The sequence below is a fragment of the Neovison vison genome, chromosome 14, assembly GCF_020171115.1.
Source record: "Neovison vison isolate M4711 chromosome 14, ASM_NN_V1, whole genome shotgun sequence".
Lineage (NCBI taxonomy): Eukaryota > Metazoa > Chordata > Mammalia > Carnivora > Mustelidae > Neogale > Neogale vison.
Genome location: NC_058104.1, coordinates 6,746,038 through 6,764,409, shown reverse-complemented (window position 1 = coordinate 6,764,409; position 18,372 = coordinate 6,746,038). Strand labels below are relative to the sequence as shown.

At 45.7% G+C, this 18,372-nt stretch overlaps 1 protein-coding gene across 1 annotated transcript in view; it reads right to left on the bottom strand.

Annotated features, from left to right (window-relative positions):
- The window catches only part of RSPH10B (radial spoke head 10 homolog B), a 46,862-nt gene extending 30,170 nt beyond the window's left edge, over positions 1 to 16,692 (bottom strand). Inside the window, exons 1-7 of the mRNA XM_044234218.1 lie at positions 16,389 to 16,692; positions 12,797 to 12,872; positions 9,642 to 9,710; positions 7,961 to 8,134; positions 6,389 to 6,474; positions 4,609 to 4,729; positions 100 to 276 (exon numbers count right to left, since the gene is read on the bottom strand). Coding sequence (XP_044090153.1) covers positions 100 to 276; positions 4,609 to 4,729; positions 6,389 to 6,474; positions 7,961 to 8,134; positions 9,642 to 9,710; positions 12,797 to 12,872; positions 16,389 to 16,642 — 957 coding nt within the window. The 5' untranslated portion in view covers positions 16,643 to 16,692. The remainder of the gene's footprint in view (positions 1 to 99; positions 277 to 4,608; positions 4,730 to 6,388; positions 6,475 to 7,960; positions 8,135 to 9,641; positions 9,711 to 12,796; positions 12,873 to 16,388) is intronic.
- Between the last annotated feature and the right edge of the window lie 1,680 nt (positions 16,693 to 18,372).

The following is an 18,372-nucleotide window of genomic DNA, read 5'->3' as shown; positions in this document are numbered from 1 at the left end:
ATTATGCATTTTACTAGACAGAGAATGACATGCCTTTTAATGGCATTTCAGTTGCTTTATAAAATCTATAAAATGTGTTCTTCACACGTCTGCACTCACCATGCCATGTTTTTTGTTGGAGACCCATTCTCCCTCATAAACAGCTCCACTGGCATAGTAAAACTTTCCACGCCCATGACGATATCCATCTACAAACTCTCCTACGTATTCATTTCTCAAAGGGTATTGGGAGTTGGGGATTCTCTTCAGAAACCAGGAGTATGTTCCAAAGCCATTCTGAAAAGAAAGGAAATTGCCATGAGAAATGCTCAAAATATTTCCTCTTTTTACCTGAATCCATTTAAAATTTGGTCAGTACGGGCACCTGGGTGGCTCAGTATGTCAAACCTCTGACTCTTGATTTTGGCTCAGGTCGTGATCGCGGGGTCCTGAGACAGAGCCCTGTGTCAGCCTCTGCGTTCCACGTGGAGTCTGCTTGTCCCTCTCCCTCCTCCCACTTGTGTTTTCTCCCTCCCTCTCTCGGTCTCAAAAATAAATAAATTAATAAATAAAATCTTCTAAAATTAGAATAAAACTCAGTCAATAGATCAAATACAATGACACATTGGAAAGGACAAAGAACACAGATTTTAGAGTCGTACAGACTTAGGTTCAGCCTCTATGCCATCTACTTACAACCTTTTGATCCAAGGTAAATTATTTAAAGCCCTCTGGGTTTCATCTACAAAATGAAAATAACATCTATCCTGCAGGTTGGATGTAAAGATTGAAGATCTTTACAATACAAGCTAGTGCCTAGCTTCATATTGATAAACTATTACCTTAAATTTAATTTATTTTTAACGTACAAATTGATATTTTTTCAAATGCCCTCTTCAATCCCACTTTGTAGAGGTAACCAGAATTTAAGAGTCTGAAAATTCATCCATATTTTCCCCAGGCATGTTCAATTATACATACCAAATCAACATATTATATGGACATATAACACATATAAATACACAATTTTTTCCACAATGGGATGATTTTGTATAGATTTTCCTAGAACTTCTGGGTATATGCTAAAAAGAATTGAAAACAGGGACTCAAACAAATATTTGGGCACTCACGTTCATAGCAGCATTATTTGCAATAACCAGAAGGTGGAAGCAACCCAGGTGTCCATTGATGGATGAATGAATAAACAAATGGATGATATAAACATACAACGGAATATTATTCAGCCTTAAGAAGGAAGGAAATTACATACTATAAGATGGATGAACCTTGAAGACATTATGCTAAGTGAAATAAACCAGTTGCAAAAGGACAGATACTATATAATTCCACTTATACGAGATACCAAGATGAGTCAGATTCATAGGGACAGTCAGATTCATAGGAAAGTAGATGGTGGGTGCTAGGGGTGGGGGAAGGGGGAAGAGAGATGGGGAGTGAGTGTCGAATGGGGACAGAGTCTCCATTTGGAAAGAAGAAAGAGTTTTGGAGACAGATGGTGGAGACAGCCGCACAACAGTATGAATGTACTCAGTGCCCCTGAATTGGACACTTAACGTGATTAAGATGGTAAATTTTTTTGTTATCTGTATTTTATCACAATTAAAAATTTTTTTAAAAAAAGATGGAATGGTGGGGTGCCTGGGTGGCTCAGTGGGTTAAAGCCTCTGCCTTCGGCTCAGGTCATGATCCCAGGGTCCTGGGATCGAGCCCCGCATTGGGCTCTCTGCTCAGCAGGGAGCCTGCTTCCTCTTCCCTCTCTCTGCCTGCCTCTCTGCCTACTTGTGATCTCTGTCTGTCAAATAAAAATAAATTAAAAAAAAAAAAAGATGGAATGGTTATGGGGCACCTGGTTGGTTCAGTGGGCTGAGCCTCTGCCCTCAGCTCAGGTCATGATCTCGGTGTCCTGGGATCAAGCCCCACATCGGGCTCTCTGCTCAGCAGGGAGCTGCTTCCCCCTCTCTCTCTGCCTGCCTCTCTGCCTACTTCTGATCTCTCTCGCTCTGTCAAATAAATAAATAAAATCTTTAAAAAATAAAAATATGGAATAGTTATATTGATGTCAGAAAATGACTTAAGAGGAACAGAAGCTATCAGAGCTCAAGAGGGACAAGACAAGATGATAAATTATATAAATTATATATGTGGCTTATACTGTATTCCTTTTTAAAAATATATTTATTTATTTAGGGGCACATGGGTAGCTCAGTTGGTTAAGCATTTGCCATCAGCTCAGGTCATGATCCCAGGGTCCTGGGATCGAGCCCCACATCAGGCTCCCTGCTTGGAGGGAAGCCTGATTCTTTTTCTCCCACTCCCCCTGCTTGTGTTCCTTCTCTTGCTGTTTCCCTCTGTCAAATATATAAATTAAATTTTTTTAAAAAATAAAAATAAAAAAGGGTCAATCCACCAAGAAGATGTAACAATTACATCCCCGTGCCCCACTCACACACCATGCCCTCTCTCCTGAAACAGCAACACAAAAACAAACTAAAATGAAAAACTTCATTCACCACAATCAAGTGGGCTTTATTTCTGAGTTGTAAGGGTGGATGGATATTTGCAAGTCAATCAGTGTGATCCAGCACATCAATAGGAGAAAGGATGAGAACCACATGATCATTTCAATAGATGTAGGAAAAGCATTTGACAAAGTACAACATCCATTCATGATAAGCACTTTGACCAAGTAGCTTTGAAGGGAACATAACTTAACAGGGAAGGAACATAACATAACATAACATAACTCAACATAATAAAGGCCACATATGAAAAACCTACAGCTAAAATCATCCTTAATGGGGAAAAAGAGAGTTTTTCCTCTACGGTCAGGATGTCCACTCTCAACGCTGTCATTCAACGCGGTACTAGAAGTGCGCGACCAGACAACACAAAGAATTTATAAAAGGCATCCAAATCAGTAAGGAAAAAGTAAAACATTCACTATTTGCAGATGACATGATACTATATATATAGAAAACCCAAAAGACTCCACCAAAAAACTGCTAGGACTGATACATGAATTTAATAAAGCTGCAGGACACAAAATCAATCTACAGGAACATGCTGCATTTCTACGCACCGATAATGAAGCAGCAGAAATTCAGAAAACCCATTTACAACTGGAACAAAAATAATAAGATCCCTGGGAATCAACCCAACCAAAGAGGTGAAAGACCTGTACTCTGAAAACTGTAGAATTTGGTGAAAGAAACTGAAGATGACACAAATGGAAAGACATTCCATGCTCCTGGATTGGAAGAACATTGTTAAAATGTCTATACTGTCCAAAGCAGTCTACACGTTTGATGTAATCCCTATCAAAATACCAACCGCATTTTTCACACAGCTAGAACAAACAAGCCTAAAACTTGTATGGAACCACAAAGGACCCCAAAGAGCAATCTTGAAAAGGCAAAGCAAAGCTGGAGGCATCACAATTCTGGACTTGAAGTTACAATACAAAGCTGCAGTGATCAACACAGTATGGTACCAACACAAAAAGAAACACAATGAATGGAACAGAATAGAAAATCCAGATACAAACCCACAACTATACAGTCAACTAATCTTCAGCAAAGCAGGAAAGAACATCCAACGGGGAAAGCCTCTTCAACAAATGGTGTTGGCAAAATGGGACAGCAACAGGCAAAAGAATGAAATTGGATCACTTTCTTATAGCAACTCAAAAATAAATTCAAAATGGATTTAAGACCTAAGTATGAGATCTGAAACCATAAAAATCCTGTTAGAGAGCACAGGCAATAACCTCTCTGACATCAGCCATAATAACTTCTTAGAGGACGGGTCTCCTGAAGCGAAGGAAACAAAAGCAAAAACAAAGTATTGGACTTCATCAAAATAAAAAGCTTCTAGGGGCACGTTGGCGGCTCAATGGGTTAAGCTTCTGCCTTCAGCTCAGGTCATGATCTCAGGGTCCTGGGATCGAGCCCCGCATCAGGCTCTCTGCTCAGCAGCGAGCCTGCTTCCCCCTCTCTCTCTCTGCCTGCCTCTCTGCCTGCTTGTGATCTCTGTCTGTCAAATAAATAAATAAAATCTTAAAAAAGAATGAAATCTTGCCATTTGCAAGGACACGGACAGAGCTAGAGAGCAAAATGCTCAGTGAAATAAGTCGACTTAACTACGGAGAACAAACTGTGGGTCACCAGACAGAAGATGGTTGGAGGGAGGGGGGAAATAGGTAACAGGGGTTAAGGAGATATTATTAGATTACGCAGATATTATGAGAAAATCCTAGTTATGTGAACCACATACACTTAACCATATAAAGCCTTTTTTTTTCTGTTCAGGAAATACACAGCTTCGAAGGTGTAGAGAACAATCTTGGTCCGCACAGCAGCAGTGGGAATTACAGACTTGTCCGCGCCGGGACCTCGACTGCGTGTAAGACCTTTAGAGAAACCTACATGATGACACGGTACACTTAAAGGATGGTTTGGACCCATAAATCATACTTTGGGGTTCTAGAGTTAGCAGAGCTTAGGTTTAGGTTATCGGAGGATATACGGAGAGACCCATGTGCTAAGGAGCACATGGGTGTGTTGGGGTCCCCTCCTGGGTGTGTTGGGCTCACACGAGCAGGTGCCCTACCTGGATGCCCTTCTCCCACTGACCCGTGTACTCCTCGTTCGCCGTCAGCCACCTCATCCTGCCTTCCCCGTGGCGCATGTTGTTTTCCCACTGACCTTCATATATGTTTCCGGATTTGTAACTGGGACAAAAAAAAAAATTGAAAATAATCAGTTATTTTTTAATATCATACTTCTCTTTAAGAAGACTTTCTTTTGGGGCACCAGGTGGCTCAGTGGGTTAAAGCCTCTGCTTTCAGCTCAGGTCATGATCTCAGGGTCCTGGGACCGAGGCCCGCATTGGGCTCTCTGCTCAGTGGAGAGCCTGCTTCCTCCCTCTCTCTCTGCCTGCCTCTCTGCCTACTTGTGATCTCTGTCAAATAAATGAATGAAAATCTTAAAAAAAAAAAAAAGACTTCCTTTTAAGCTTCTTCTCTCAACACCTTTGAAGAAATCCAACCCTTGTGCCTGTAAGATCTTCTTAAGTTCAAGGGATAGGCATGTGGTCAGTAGAATTCATTGTCTTCAGGGTAGGATAAACCACTTTATTAAATCCTCGGTCATTTAATAACTCTCTGTGGTACTATGATTAGTTAACATTTCTCCCCCAAAATAGGCCAACTCTTAAAATATTTGACTCTATCAGTTCAATTTAAAATCAAGAAAATGGGGCCACTGGGGTGGCTCAGTCAGTTAAGCATCTGCCTCTGGCTCAGGTCATGATCTCAGGGTCCTGGGATCGAGTCCCATTACAGGCTCCTTGCTTAGCAGGGAGCCTGCTTCTCCCTCTCCCTCTCCCTTTGCCCCTCCCTCTGCTTGTGCTCTCTCACTCTATCAAATAAATAAATAAAATCTTTATTTAAAAAAATAAAAATAGGGGCGCCTGGGTGGCTCAGTGGGTTAAGCCGCTGCCTTCGGCTCAGGTCATGATCTCAGGGTCCTGGGATCGAGTCCCGCATCGGGCGCTCTGCTCAGCAGGGAGCCTGCTTCCCCTCTCTCTCTCTGCCTGCCTCTCCATCTATTTGTGATTTCTCTCTGTCAAATAAATAAATAAAATCTTTAAAAAAATAAAATAAAATAAAAGCATACAGTAATAGATATCCATGATTAGTAGAGAACAAAGACAGTTTCTACCTGTGAAAAAGTAAAACTGTTATTAAACCTCACTTAATATAATGTTTCTCTAAATTTTCCATAGAATATTTTCATCACTATGGACATTACATCAGGGTGAGTTTAAATATCCCACCCTACTTGTATAGAAAATATGTTCCCTGGAAGTTCTACACCTTATCTTTTTTTTTTTTTTTAAGATTTTATTTATTTATTTGGGAGACAGAGAGAGCATGCGTGAGTGGCAGGGGAGAAGAAGCAGAGGGAGAGAGAGACTCTTAAGCAGGCCCCACGCCCAGTGTGGAGTCTGACATGAGACCTGATCCCACTACCCTAAGACCATGACCCAGGCCGAAATCAAGAGCGGGACACTCAACCGACTGTGCCACCCAGGCACCCCTCTGCACCTGATCTTTAAGTTGCCGAAGTGAAAATTATTTGAGGGACATCTGGGTGGCTCAGTGGGTTAAGCCTCTACCTTCAGCTCAGGTCATGATCTCAGGGTCCTGGGATCGAGCCCCGCATCGGGCTCTCTGCTCAGCAGAGAGCCTGCTTCCCCTTCTCTGCCTGCCTCCCTGCCTACTTGTGATCTGTCAAATAAATAAATAAAATCTAAAAGAAAGAAAATTATTTGGGCCCACATATGCACTTTTCACCCACACCCTGCATGTGGCAGAGGCGATACCTACCATCTGATGCCCCAGCCGTTTCTGATGTTGTATACCCAGTCCCCCTCGTACCAGGAGGTACCCTCTTGATTGTAATAAATAGAGCCCTAAAATAGATAATATCATTAAAAAAAATCAAGCCTCATAAAACAAATGTTTATTAAAGATTTAAAGATAAATGAATTCCGGGAATCTTAACCACACAGAAGTCAATGTCATCCTTGGGGCAAGACACCTAATCTGTCGTATGTTTCTGTCTTGGAATCAAGAAGATGGGCAGGCAGCCCTCACATGAGAATGAGACATCACAGATCAATTCCTCCCTAATAACGAAGTGTCGCATTAAGGCACGGAATGACAACGTCTTATCATGTTGAGTCTGTCCTATTCGGTAACACTGAGTCAAGTAAGTCCCTGAACAATCCTGTTCTGTTGTTACCTAAAGTGAGTAGTACCACCTTCCGTACAAGTGAAGGTCTGTCCTCGCCCCCCTCTTTTTTTTTCTGAGAGAGAGAAAGAGCACTTGCTCGGGTTGGGGAGGGGGGTGAAGGGGGATAGAGGGAGAGAAGCCCAAGCAGATTCCACACCCAGCGGGAGCCCAATGCTGGGCTCAATCCCACAACCTGGAAGGGAGGAGAAGAAGAGAGAACATGAAAAGAAAAAAAAAAGAGAAGAGACAGGAAAATAAGGGAAAGGAAAGGAAGGGAAGGGAAGGGAAAATGAGAACACAATGGACAGAACAGTCTAGAACAGAGCAGACTGATGATTGTAAGGGTAGACTGTTCCTTCTCTTACATTTTCCAAAAATAGGGCTATAGTACTTTCTCATCCCACACAGAAGCAAGACAGCAACACCAGGAACAGCAGCCTCGCTCACAAGTGAATGTAACGTGCGTTGCTGGCAACAGGATTGCTTGGAACGGCTGCTCTGGGGAACAGTCTGGAGGTTCCTCAGAATGTTCAACATCCGGTTGCCATGGTCCACTCCCAAGGTCATTTGCCAGAGAACGGAGAGCAAGTACTCATAGAGACCCTTCCACGCACATTCCTAGCAGCGCTATTCACAGAAGCCCAAAGATGGAGAGAGCCCAAGTGACCATCAGTGGATGAGCGGATCCGCAAAATGTGGTCCATCCATTCACTGGGCTACCATTCAGCCACGGAAAGGAATTAAGTACCTGCACCATGGATGAATCTCAGAAATATGGGGTGAGTGAAAGAAGCCAGACACTGAAGGTCCCATACTGTAGGGCTCCATTCCTAGGAACCATCCAGAAGAAACATCCAGAATAAGTAAAGCCGTAGAGACAGAACACAGATAGGGGGCCACTGGGGCGTCCGGGTGGGAAGTATCTGCTGAGTGGGCACAGGGTTTTATTCTGAAGTGCCGAGGACAGAGGTGGAAGTCGCCCAACACTGGGAGTACCCGAAATGCCACCAAACTGCTGAGGCTAAAACGGTCCGTTTCATGTGGTGTGAATTTCTTGTCAATCAACAGAAAGTGAATCTGCTTTCACGACGGCCCCCCACCTTCCACCCTCCGTGTTTGTTCATCCTATCAGTGGACGGGAGTCACGGGGCCGCCTCACCCACCTTCCCGTGTCTCTTGCCGTGACACCAGTGGCCGATGTAGGACACGGGGTACGTGCCGCATTTGAACATACCAAATCCTTGCCTCACGCCGTGTGTCACTTCTCCTTCGTAGGTGCTGCCATCCGGCCACGTGTACACGCCGTGGTTCATGGGGATGTTCTTCACAAACTCCCCCTAGGGCAAACCAGCCCAGAGAGTGAGAGGGACAGAACGCAGGGAGAGACCCCTACTCCTGCGGGCGGCTTGAGATGCCTCCTTGATGACTGGGAACTCTTCCCGTCTCTCTTCCATGGAAACGGTGGTGTAGCTGCTCCCACCCCAGTTTCCACCCACCTCCTTCCTTCTCTACACACGCCCTCCTCTCTCCCCTCCCCTCCCCTGGGCGGAAGCCCCAGCAGATTAAAACAGCCAGAAGCTGTGTGTAGACAAAGCTCCAAGAGGCAAACAGGGGACACGGAAAGGTGCTGGTTTCTGATCCTGGCCTCGGGCACATGTGCATCATAGCACCCAGCTCGAAGGAGGCTTACTGCCCTGGCTTCCAGGGTCCTCTCCAGGGGACTCCAGGGGACTCAGGTGACAAGCCCAGCTTGGGGATCAACTGATGGAAACCCTTCTTCCCACTTATGGTTCATCAAAATATTTTGCAGACCCATCAGCCAACCCCCTGCCCCGTGGGTGCTTTCTGGGGAATCTGTGCTGCTCGGGGCCAGGACGTCAGCCCTGAGCCACCGGGTTCTCTCACTGGAACAAGAACTTGCTGGAGGAGGCAGGCAGCCTGCGGGGAGAAGGGGACAAGGCAGCCTGGTCTGAACACGGGCCGGGTCCCACGAGGCCAGCTGACCACCCTAAAGGTACTTCTGTGACAGCTCAAATCCTTCCCATAAACCCTCCAATCTAGGCTGGCGTGGAAGGGTCCGTGCTACAGGAGGGATTTCCGTCTGCAAGCTGCCAGAAGTAAACCAAGGTGCACAGACCGGAAGTCAGAGTGTTGAAGGGGGGAGAGCTTCCCTGGGAAGGTAGCCCCAAACTGCCATATCCTCGGGCTCCCCTGTGTCTCTGTGACACACCTCCCACTGTGCAGCCCCGGTGAGCTGCCCAGCTGGCCCAAACCTGCCTCAGTTTCCCTCACTTGGCTGCTACTTGACTATGTGCATCATGGGCACGTGCTTTAAATATTTTCATTTTACCCCTTACAAACGCCATCACGAGCAGCCCTGCAGTTGCAACATCTAGAAGAGCCTTCTAGCCGTCCATTGAAAAACGCACATTCCTTTAAACCAGCAAGACGGCTTGAGGGAGACCCACAACAGAGGAATGAAAGCAGCCAGTAAAAACAGCTTGAGCTGGCTGCATGGATAAGGTTTGACCTCCACCAAAATAAAGGTACAGAAGAGAATGTGTAATGGACTACTTGTGTTTGTAAAGAGTGGGAGAGAGGCCGAAAACAAGTACACACAGAGAATACACAGAGACTTCTAGAACGTACAGATGAAATGGGTAATGATCACCAGGAGCCCATGTGGGAACGAGTCACTTTTCACCTATAGTCTCTGGGTCTGCGGACTTTTTTTTAACCCACATGCTGAGTTACTTTTATAAAATTAGCATGTTTTATTGTGGGAAGGTGACCATTACGTTTCGTCAATTACAGTTTAACACCATAACGTATTACGTGCTTTACCTCATATTTTAGTCCATCGGCCCAAACGTAAGTCCCTTGTCCGTGCATGAGCCCTTCTGAAAACATACCCTTCAAAAGAGAACGACAAAGCCTTAGGACCAGGACTTCGAGTCTACATAACGCCTGCCACTGTGGCTTCAGTTCTTAGGATGGAGGCTTATCCCCCCTTTCATCTGCATGAAATGCTGGTCCAAATGCCCCCAAACGTACACACATCAGACCTATGCAATGGTTAAATGCGAGCTGTAAATTCAGACTGTACCTTCCTCTCCTAACTAAGCAGTGAAAAATGCTGGCGTTCCAAAGAATTCATACACTTTGGGTTGTGCACATCACAGTGTAAGGATTTTTTTTTTTTTAATTATGGAAACTAGATAGACCTAGTAAAAACCATTATCCGGATATTAGCAACTACTCCATTTGTAAATTTCATGCCTGTCCATTTCCCCGAACTGGGATTTATCCGTGTGGGTGTGTCTGTGTATATCCATGAATATGGACTACTCATGTATGTGTGTGATCTACAGCTGTCAATATCGTCCGTTCACATTTAGTGTCTGCTGCTAACATACAGGAACTAGTCACTAACAACTCAGCACACCTGGATGTCTATATGCTATCAGAGGAAAGAAGGAGAAGAACACGTCCGGTTCTCCCCTGGGATCACCTGGTTAGAGGCGGGGTGCGTGGAGGGGAGGACACACCCTATGTAAACAGCACCCAGCACCCTGATTCCGTGGTTCTCAGACTCTACCATGCTTCCGAGTCACCTGGGGATTGTGAACACACAAAGGCTGGGCCCACCCCCGAAATTCTGATTCATCAGCAGGTCTGGGATGGGGTCCGAGAATCTGCGTTTTGAAAAAAAATCTCCAGGTAATGCTGTTGGTCCCCCAGACCACACTTCTCCAGAGAACTGTGGCCCCAACTCACTAGCAAGAAGACGCGTTGTATCATCAGCCCTGGGTTCACATGGGCTCATGACAGGCAGGCGGGGACTGAGGAAAATGTGGGGCCGCCAGTAGTTTCCCAACTCTCAGCTGGCTTGTTTGTGATTATGGAATTGATTAGAGTCACAACCACCAGCGTTTTCACAAACTCAACTAGAAAGGATCACGCTGCCTCTATGTGGTAAGGGCAAAGGTCTCAACGAAATGTTTGGTTTCATTGTCTGTCTTTAGGGGGTTACGATCTACATCCGTGGCAAACCCGTGGTCTCATGACAGGAGGCCTGAGGCTACGGAGTCATTCGGCCGGGTTGGGCTCTCTCACAGTTTAAAGGAGATGCTCCAGAAATGGAGGGTATCTGTCCCCGCATGTACAGGGAGGGCGAGGCCAGCAGGCCAGGCTTGAGCTATGGGTGACTAAACCAAGCACCTCTGGGGGAAGTGGGAGCTGATGCTGCGTCCTCAGCGGCCTGGGGTGGGCTGGTGCCACGTGATCCAGACCTGGGGGTTCTGTTGAAAGGCGGCAAGGCTGCCTTTGGCACCACGGCGCTCAAAGAGGATTCTGATCAGAACGAACGCAGCCGCTTATTCCCAAACTGGTGAAGAAGGCCAGACGGGACAGTCGTCTTAGGGAATATCATTCAGCCATAATAATGGCCTTTTTTAGGAGCTTTTATGACCCAGGAATAAGGATATATGTTTAGTGCGGGGAAAAGAAAAAATCAGGGCACAGAAACCCACGCTCTAGGACCCCAACCGCAACAATCTGTTCTTATTATAAGCACGTGTTTCTTTGATAATTCGAAAGATTACTATTATTAATTGTTATCATTAATATAATCACTATGAGTGATGGCAAAAAAACGAAAACACCTCAAAAGTATCTAATAATTATGGTATAGTATTGAACAGTAAATCAGAACACCATGCAATATATATATATTTCTATACTATATAATTAAATATATATTTATATACTCTATAATTAGATAATATATAATATAAACTATGGTATAAATAAAATACAGACTAAAATACAGTATAAATAAAATATATTTTGTATTTATAGAGGAGGAAATGGAAGTTAGTGGGAGTTAGTTTACATGGGGAAGAGTTTCAGTTTGGGAACATGAAAAGTTCTAGAGCTGGATGGTGGGGGAATGCCATTAATGTTACTGAACTGTACACTTAAAAATGGTTACAATGGTAAATTTTAGGTACGTTTTACCACGAAATATTTAAGTTATGAAAAGCATGCAGCAATACGGCAAAGTATTCATAAGTGAAAAAAGATCCAAGATCTCACCTGCAAACTCTACAGGCCCACGTGAATGCGGATACTTCCATTCAAGGAATAAAAGGGATACACGGCATACTCAAAATACTTACTGGGAAAGGAGGACAGTCCTGGGATTTTCCTCTTGCGTATTTACTTTAGTCACCTTAATGTTGTTTGTACAATAAATAAATATCAGGAATAGAAAACAACCTAAAATGACAACTTCAGGGGCGTCCGGGTGGCTCAGTCATTACGCATCTGCCTTCGGCTCAGGTCATGATCCCGGGGTCCTGGGATCCAGTCCTACGTCGGGCTCTCTGCTCAGCGGGAAGCCTACTTCTCCCTCTCCCTTTGCCTGCCACCCCCCCTGCTTTGTACTTTCTCCCTTTCAAATAAATAAAATCTTGGGATGGCTGGGTGGCTCAGTTGTTTAAGTGTCTGCCTTTAGCTCAGGTCATGATCCTGGGATCCTGGGTCTCTCTCTCTCCCTCTTTCTGACAAATAAATAAAATCTTTAAAAATAAATAAATACAATCTTTTTTTTTTTAAGATTTTATTTATTTATTTGACAGAGAAAGAAATCACAAGGAAGCAGAGAAGCAGGCAGAGAGAAGCAGGCTCCCTGCTGAGCAGAGAGCCTGAAGTGGGGCTCGATCCCAGGACCCGGAGACCATGACCCGAGCTGAAGGCAGAGGCTTAACCCACTGAGACACTCAGGCGCCCCAATAAATATAATCTTTTAAAAAATGATGACTTCAGTTGTATGGAGCCATGTTTCTACCTTAGACTAGGTAATCGAAGTAAAATCAGCATTAAATACTTCCAGCTTCTTCTGAAGAATCAGTGGACTTTCCTGAAGATACAAATCTAAACCTCTCACCGAACATTCTAACCTTCCTCCCTGCCCACTCCCGAAATGTGTCACTCACGTGGTAGGTGCAACCTCCTTGAAAGACCGCAAAGCCTTCTCCCTCATAGAGTCCACGGACTTTTTCCCCTTCATACCTACAAAGAAATACAGCAATGAGTGGTGTGAGCAAACCTACGTGACAGTGGATTAAAGTCATAATTGACATCGGTGAAGAAGTACAAGTGATCTCTCACGTTCATTCACTTAACACATGTTCCCTGGGGTGCCACTGTACCCCGTTGCAAGCACTGAGCTGGTGCCATGAACAAGCGGTCAGGGCAGAGGCCTCTCAGAGGACTTGGGAGCTGTACTGAGACCCACAGGTCATGAAACAAACAGCCCCATGAAGAATCCTGGGAAAAGGGAGCAGCAAGTACAAAGGCCCTGGGGCAGGTAAAAGCCTGACAGCTCAAGTTCAGCCCACAGAGGGGAAGGAGGGGCACAGGACAGAGGGAGGAGAGAAGAGGAGACAGAGGCTCAGGGGCTGCAGGAAAATCCAGAGCTCGAGGAAGAACCTGGAGAAGGCTGTAAGAGGGGAGTTGGCCAAGGTCAGAGTTAGGTCGTAAAAAGAGCACTCTGGCTGGCTCCTGTGTGAAGAGATTGTGCAGAGAGCTAACAACGAGGAAGAAAGAGTGAAGAGGGTAGAGATGGAAGTTGATGGTTTATTCTGGACCGTGTCTGTCTGGGGTGATGAAGAAGTTCTGGAAATTGATAGTGGTGATGGTTGCACAACAGGGTGAGTGTACTTAATGCCACTGAATTGTACACTTAAAATGGTTGAAAAAGGGGCACCTGGGTGGCTCGTTGGTTGAGCAACTGCCTTCAGCTCAGGTCATGATCCCGGACTTCCAGGATCGAGTCCCGCATCGGGCTCCCAGCTCCTTGGAGAGTCTGCTTCTCCCTCTGACCTTCTCCTCTCTCATGCTCTCTCTCACTCATTTTTTTAAAAAAATGGATAAAAAAGGAAATTTTATGTGTATTTTTTAAAGCAGTTTCCACCCCCAGGACGGAGCCCAGTGTGGGGCTTGAACTCGTGACCCTGAGATCAAGATATGAGCAGAGATCACGGAGTTGGACACTTCACCATTGAGCCACCCAGGCGCTCCCTAGTTTATGTGTATTTTACTATGACAAGTTTACAGTTTTTCTTTTAAAGGTCTATTCTAGACATGGGACCCAAAAGCCTTGCTGATGTGCTGGCTTTGGGGAAGTGGGGGTCGAGGACAGCATGCAGATTTTGAGTTCAGAACCAGGTGGATAATGTGTGATTTGGGACCTCACTCAGCTCTACACTCTGGGGTAAGTGAGGTGAAAACCAAAAGGACAGGGGACAGCCGTGACCAAACTGGGCTTCATCCAAGAAGCCAAGGAAGATTCGACGGTAGAAAGTCTACAAACACAACTCATGACATCAACAAATCAAAGGAGAAAGACCATACATTTATATCAAGATGCCAGGAAGGCGTCTGATAGAATTCAGCAATCATTTCTATAATGATGCAAGGAAATTACCTAAACATAAGAGACGGTTTATGCAAAAGGGCCAGCATCTATGATTTTCGCGAGTGAAATACCAAAATCGACGCTCTTAAAATCAGGAACATGAACAGGATGCCTGAAATTCCCACCAATTACTCATCACTTTGTTTGTCCTGAGTATATAGCCCTTCAGTGATGAAAACGAATAAAGAAAATGTCAAAGAGTTTTTAAAAAGTCCCAGTAGCTCCATTCAGTGGTATTGACACCTCCCACTGCTCCCAAGACACATACGTGTTTCACGGTGCTCTTGGCCTGGATCTGGACCCTCTCTGTGTCAGGATATTCAACTCCTCCCATTCCCACATTAGGGCAACCCCAGGCTCAGCTTCCCTGAACTAAGTCAGTGGCCACAGCTGAGAAACTCTGCTGAGTTGCTCTAGGAAGAGCCCAATGTAGAACACAGAAGCACTGACTACACAGACCGCATTTCCTGCTTCTTAATATCCTTCTGCAGTGCTCACCCAGAGCTGGCACGGGTAATTCATTAATAAATGGCTGCTGACAGAAATCAGTGGCACTTCCATACACCAGTAATAGCAGAAAGAACAATTAAGAAAATAATTTCATTTATGGGGCACCTGGGTGGCTCAGTGGGTTAAAGCCTCTGCTGTTAGCTCAGGTCATGATCTCAGGGTCCTGGGGTCAAGCCCTGCAAGGGGCTCTTTGCTCAGCGGGCAGCCTCCTCCCCCCCACCCTGCCCTGCCCCACTGCCTGCTTATGATCTCTCTCTGTCAAATAAATTTTTAAAAAAAAAAAAAAAAAAAAGGGCGCCTGAGTGGCTCAGTGGGTTAAAGCCTCTGCCTTCGGCTCAGGTCATGATCCCAGGGTCCTGGAATCGAGCCCCACATCAGGCTCTCTGCTCAGCAGGGAACCTGCTTCCTCCTCTCTCTCTGCCTGCCTCTCTGCCTACGTGTGATCTTTGTCTGTCAGGTAAATAAATAAAATCTTATAAAAAATTAAAAGAAAAACACGTGGCTTCTGCCCTTGCTCTCTCTTGGATTACTCTCTGGGGAAGCCAGCTGCCCAGGGAGCCACTCTGAAAGCAGACCGAGCAGCCAGCCAAGCCTTCGGATGATGGAGTCTAGAGTCCCATCTCGGCTGGACCTCCAGACATCCTAACCCAATACCATCCAGCTAAGCTGCTCCCCGATTCTTGATCCCCATAAACTGTGTACAGTCACATTTGTCTTAACGATCACATTCTGGGGTGACCTGTTACAAGGACAGATTACCAATCCAGGGAGTGATGGGAACAATTAGGAAGGCAGATCTCAAATCTTTTTTAGGAAATGAGGCCAACAGTTCAGTGAAGAGATAACGAAGAGGCAAAGCAAGCATTAGAGAAAAGGACTAACGAGAGAAGCATAGAGAAGTAAAGAAATACAACATCACAGGGGAGGGGGAGAACAGCCTGGAGAGGTAGGGAAATGGTAGCACCCATCCAGAAATCAGAGATCAACAGAGAAGCCAATGGCTTGACAAGTAGCGACATGGAAGCTTCTACAAGGTGTGATTTCTCCAGTTAAGAACCAGAGGCTCAGGGCACCTGGGTGGCTCAGTCAGTTAAGCGTCTGCCTTCAGGTCAGGATCTCAGGGTCCTGGGATTGAGCCCTGCATTGGGTTCCCCACTCAGTGGGGGTCGGGGGGAGTCTGCTTCTCCCTCTCTTTTTGCCCCTCTCCCTGCTTGTGCTCTCTTGCAGTCTCTCCCTCTCAAAAATAAATAATCTTTAAAAAAAAAAAAAAAAGCAGCAGCAGCTGAGGCTCAGAAAAGTTCAATGATGGAGCTGCTGTCACAGAGCTAAGATTCCGATCCCGATCTCATTTCAAGACCTGCAGTCTTTGGTTTGGGACACCAGGGGTGGGGCTTGAAGTCCAGTGGATGATGTCCAGTAGGGAGTTAAAAATTTGAACATCAAACTCAGGAGAGGGACCTAGATTTTTATAGTCATGGCAGGGGTGCAGGGGGGCGGGGGGGGAAACATGGAAAGCTACAATAAGAAACCGCGGAGAGAGAGAACAGAGAGCAGAGAAAGGGAAGAAGAAAGTGGAAGACGTAGCCCATTAAAATCACCTTTCAACTATGATTTTGGTGAGAATGGGTTCTTCGTAGTGAGTGGCGTCTTCATTCTGCTGGTTCTGTTTGGACTCTCTTCGGGGTCCCAATTCGATGGACTGCTTTTCCATTGCTGGGACAGCACCATGGGACATCTCTTGCCTTGCCGCACTGCCATCTTGTTTGGCTAATTCTGGATAATCAGAGAGAGAGGAGGGGGAGCGGGCAGACTTATCCCCCTTTTTGTCTGCTTTCTTCTTTTCCTTCACCATAGTCTTTAGAAGTCCTCACGTGCACTTTACTGTTTGTTTCAAAGTGCTGATCAGTTTCACCTGAAAAATAAAAATTCTCTCTCTAAACACTTGCAGGTTTCCCTTGTAGTTAAAATTTTAGCTTTGCAACCTGATGTCATGGTTGTTTTCCTCCTAAAGCTTGAAAAATTACAACTGTCAAGTATCACCCATTTCTAGAAAGATCTCCTCCGTTGTCCCTAAAATTTATTTAAAGCTGGAACCACCGGGAAGCATTTCTCTTCAAATACTGTCCCAGCAAGAAGGTAATCTAATACATGAGAAATGGCTGCTTAGTTCCTAAGGTTCTCCATGCTGTCAATCAATATTTTTTTTAAATCATTAAACCTTTTATTTTTAAGACAGGCAGAGAGGGAGGGGGAAGCAGGCCTCCCACTGAGCAGAGGACCTCAATCCCAGGACCCTTAGATCATGACCTGAGCCAAAGGCAGAGGCTTAACCCACTGAGCCACCCAGGTGCCCCAATCAATACTTTAAAAGCCCATCTCTCAGGGCACCTGGTAGCTCAGGTCTGCCTTCAGCTCAGATCATGATCCCAGAGTCCTGGGATTGAGCCCGGTGTCAGGCTTCCTGTTCAGCCAGGAGCCTGCTTCTTCCTCTCCTTCTACTGCTCCCCCCTGCTTATGCACTCCTACTCTGTCCAGTAAATAAATAAAATCTTAAAATAAATAAAACAAAATCCCATCTCTCAGTACATTGGCAGGGCAAAGTTCTCAGGAGCTGGATTCGGGCTCCTGAGGACACCTTACAGCTGCGTGTTCTTGAGCACTCGAATCTCCTTCTGCTTCAGATATCAAACAGAAATAACAGTGCCTCGGGCACCTGGGTGGCTCAGTGGGTTGGGCCGCTGCCTTGGGCTCGGGTCATGATCTCGGGGTCCTGGGATCGAGTCCCGCATCAGGCTCTCTGCTCGGCAGGGAGCCTGCTTCCTCCTCTCTCTCTCGCTCTCTGCCTGCCTCTCTGCCTACTTGTAATCTCTCTCTGTCAAATAAATAAATAATAAAAAAAAATCTTAAAAAAAAAAAAAACAGTGCTTCATCTCACTTTAAGAATTACACGAAACAATGCACAGAACCCCCTACATATGGGGGTTCAGTACAGTACAGTACACAACCCAGGATGGGGTGATTATCATGTCACTTTCCTGTTTTTGAACTTGAAATCATTGGCTGACTATACCCTATGCCAGACGGAGTGTCTCCCATGCCAGAAAAGGAATGGGGTGGTGTGTGCCCAAGGTCACAGAGCTGGGGGGGGTGTCCCCAAAGCCATAGTTTTCATGGCCTCCCAAACTGGCCCCACTGAAAGCATCTCAGTCCAACAAGCAGGACACAGAGATGAGTCCTGGGGTGCAGAACAAAGTCTAGTCTCTCCTCACACCCCACAGCTTGGATGGCATCCTTTGGACACCCCACCTGCCAGCTCAACCCACCTCTAAGCTTTGCTCTCACCAACAGGACCCTGCTTTTCTCTACCTTCAAAGCCCCACGACTCTTTCCAGCCCCCACCCGTGGGCAGACCCGATCACTGTCTCTCCCGTGAACCCCAGCTGAGTCTTTGCTACATAGATAGGCGTCTTCTGGTCCCGTCAGTAAAATCTGACCTACAAACAAGACAAATCTCGTTTCTCAGGGTGTTTCCCCCACTAACTTTGACGTTGCGTTCTCCCAGGGCGTGAGGTCTTAGGACCG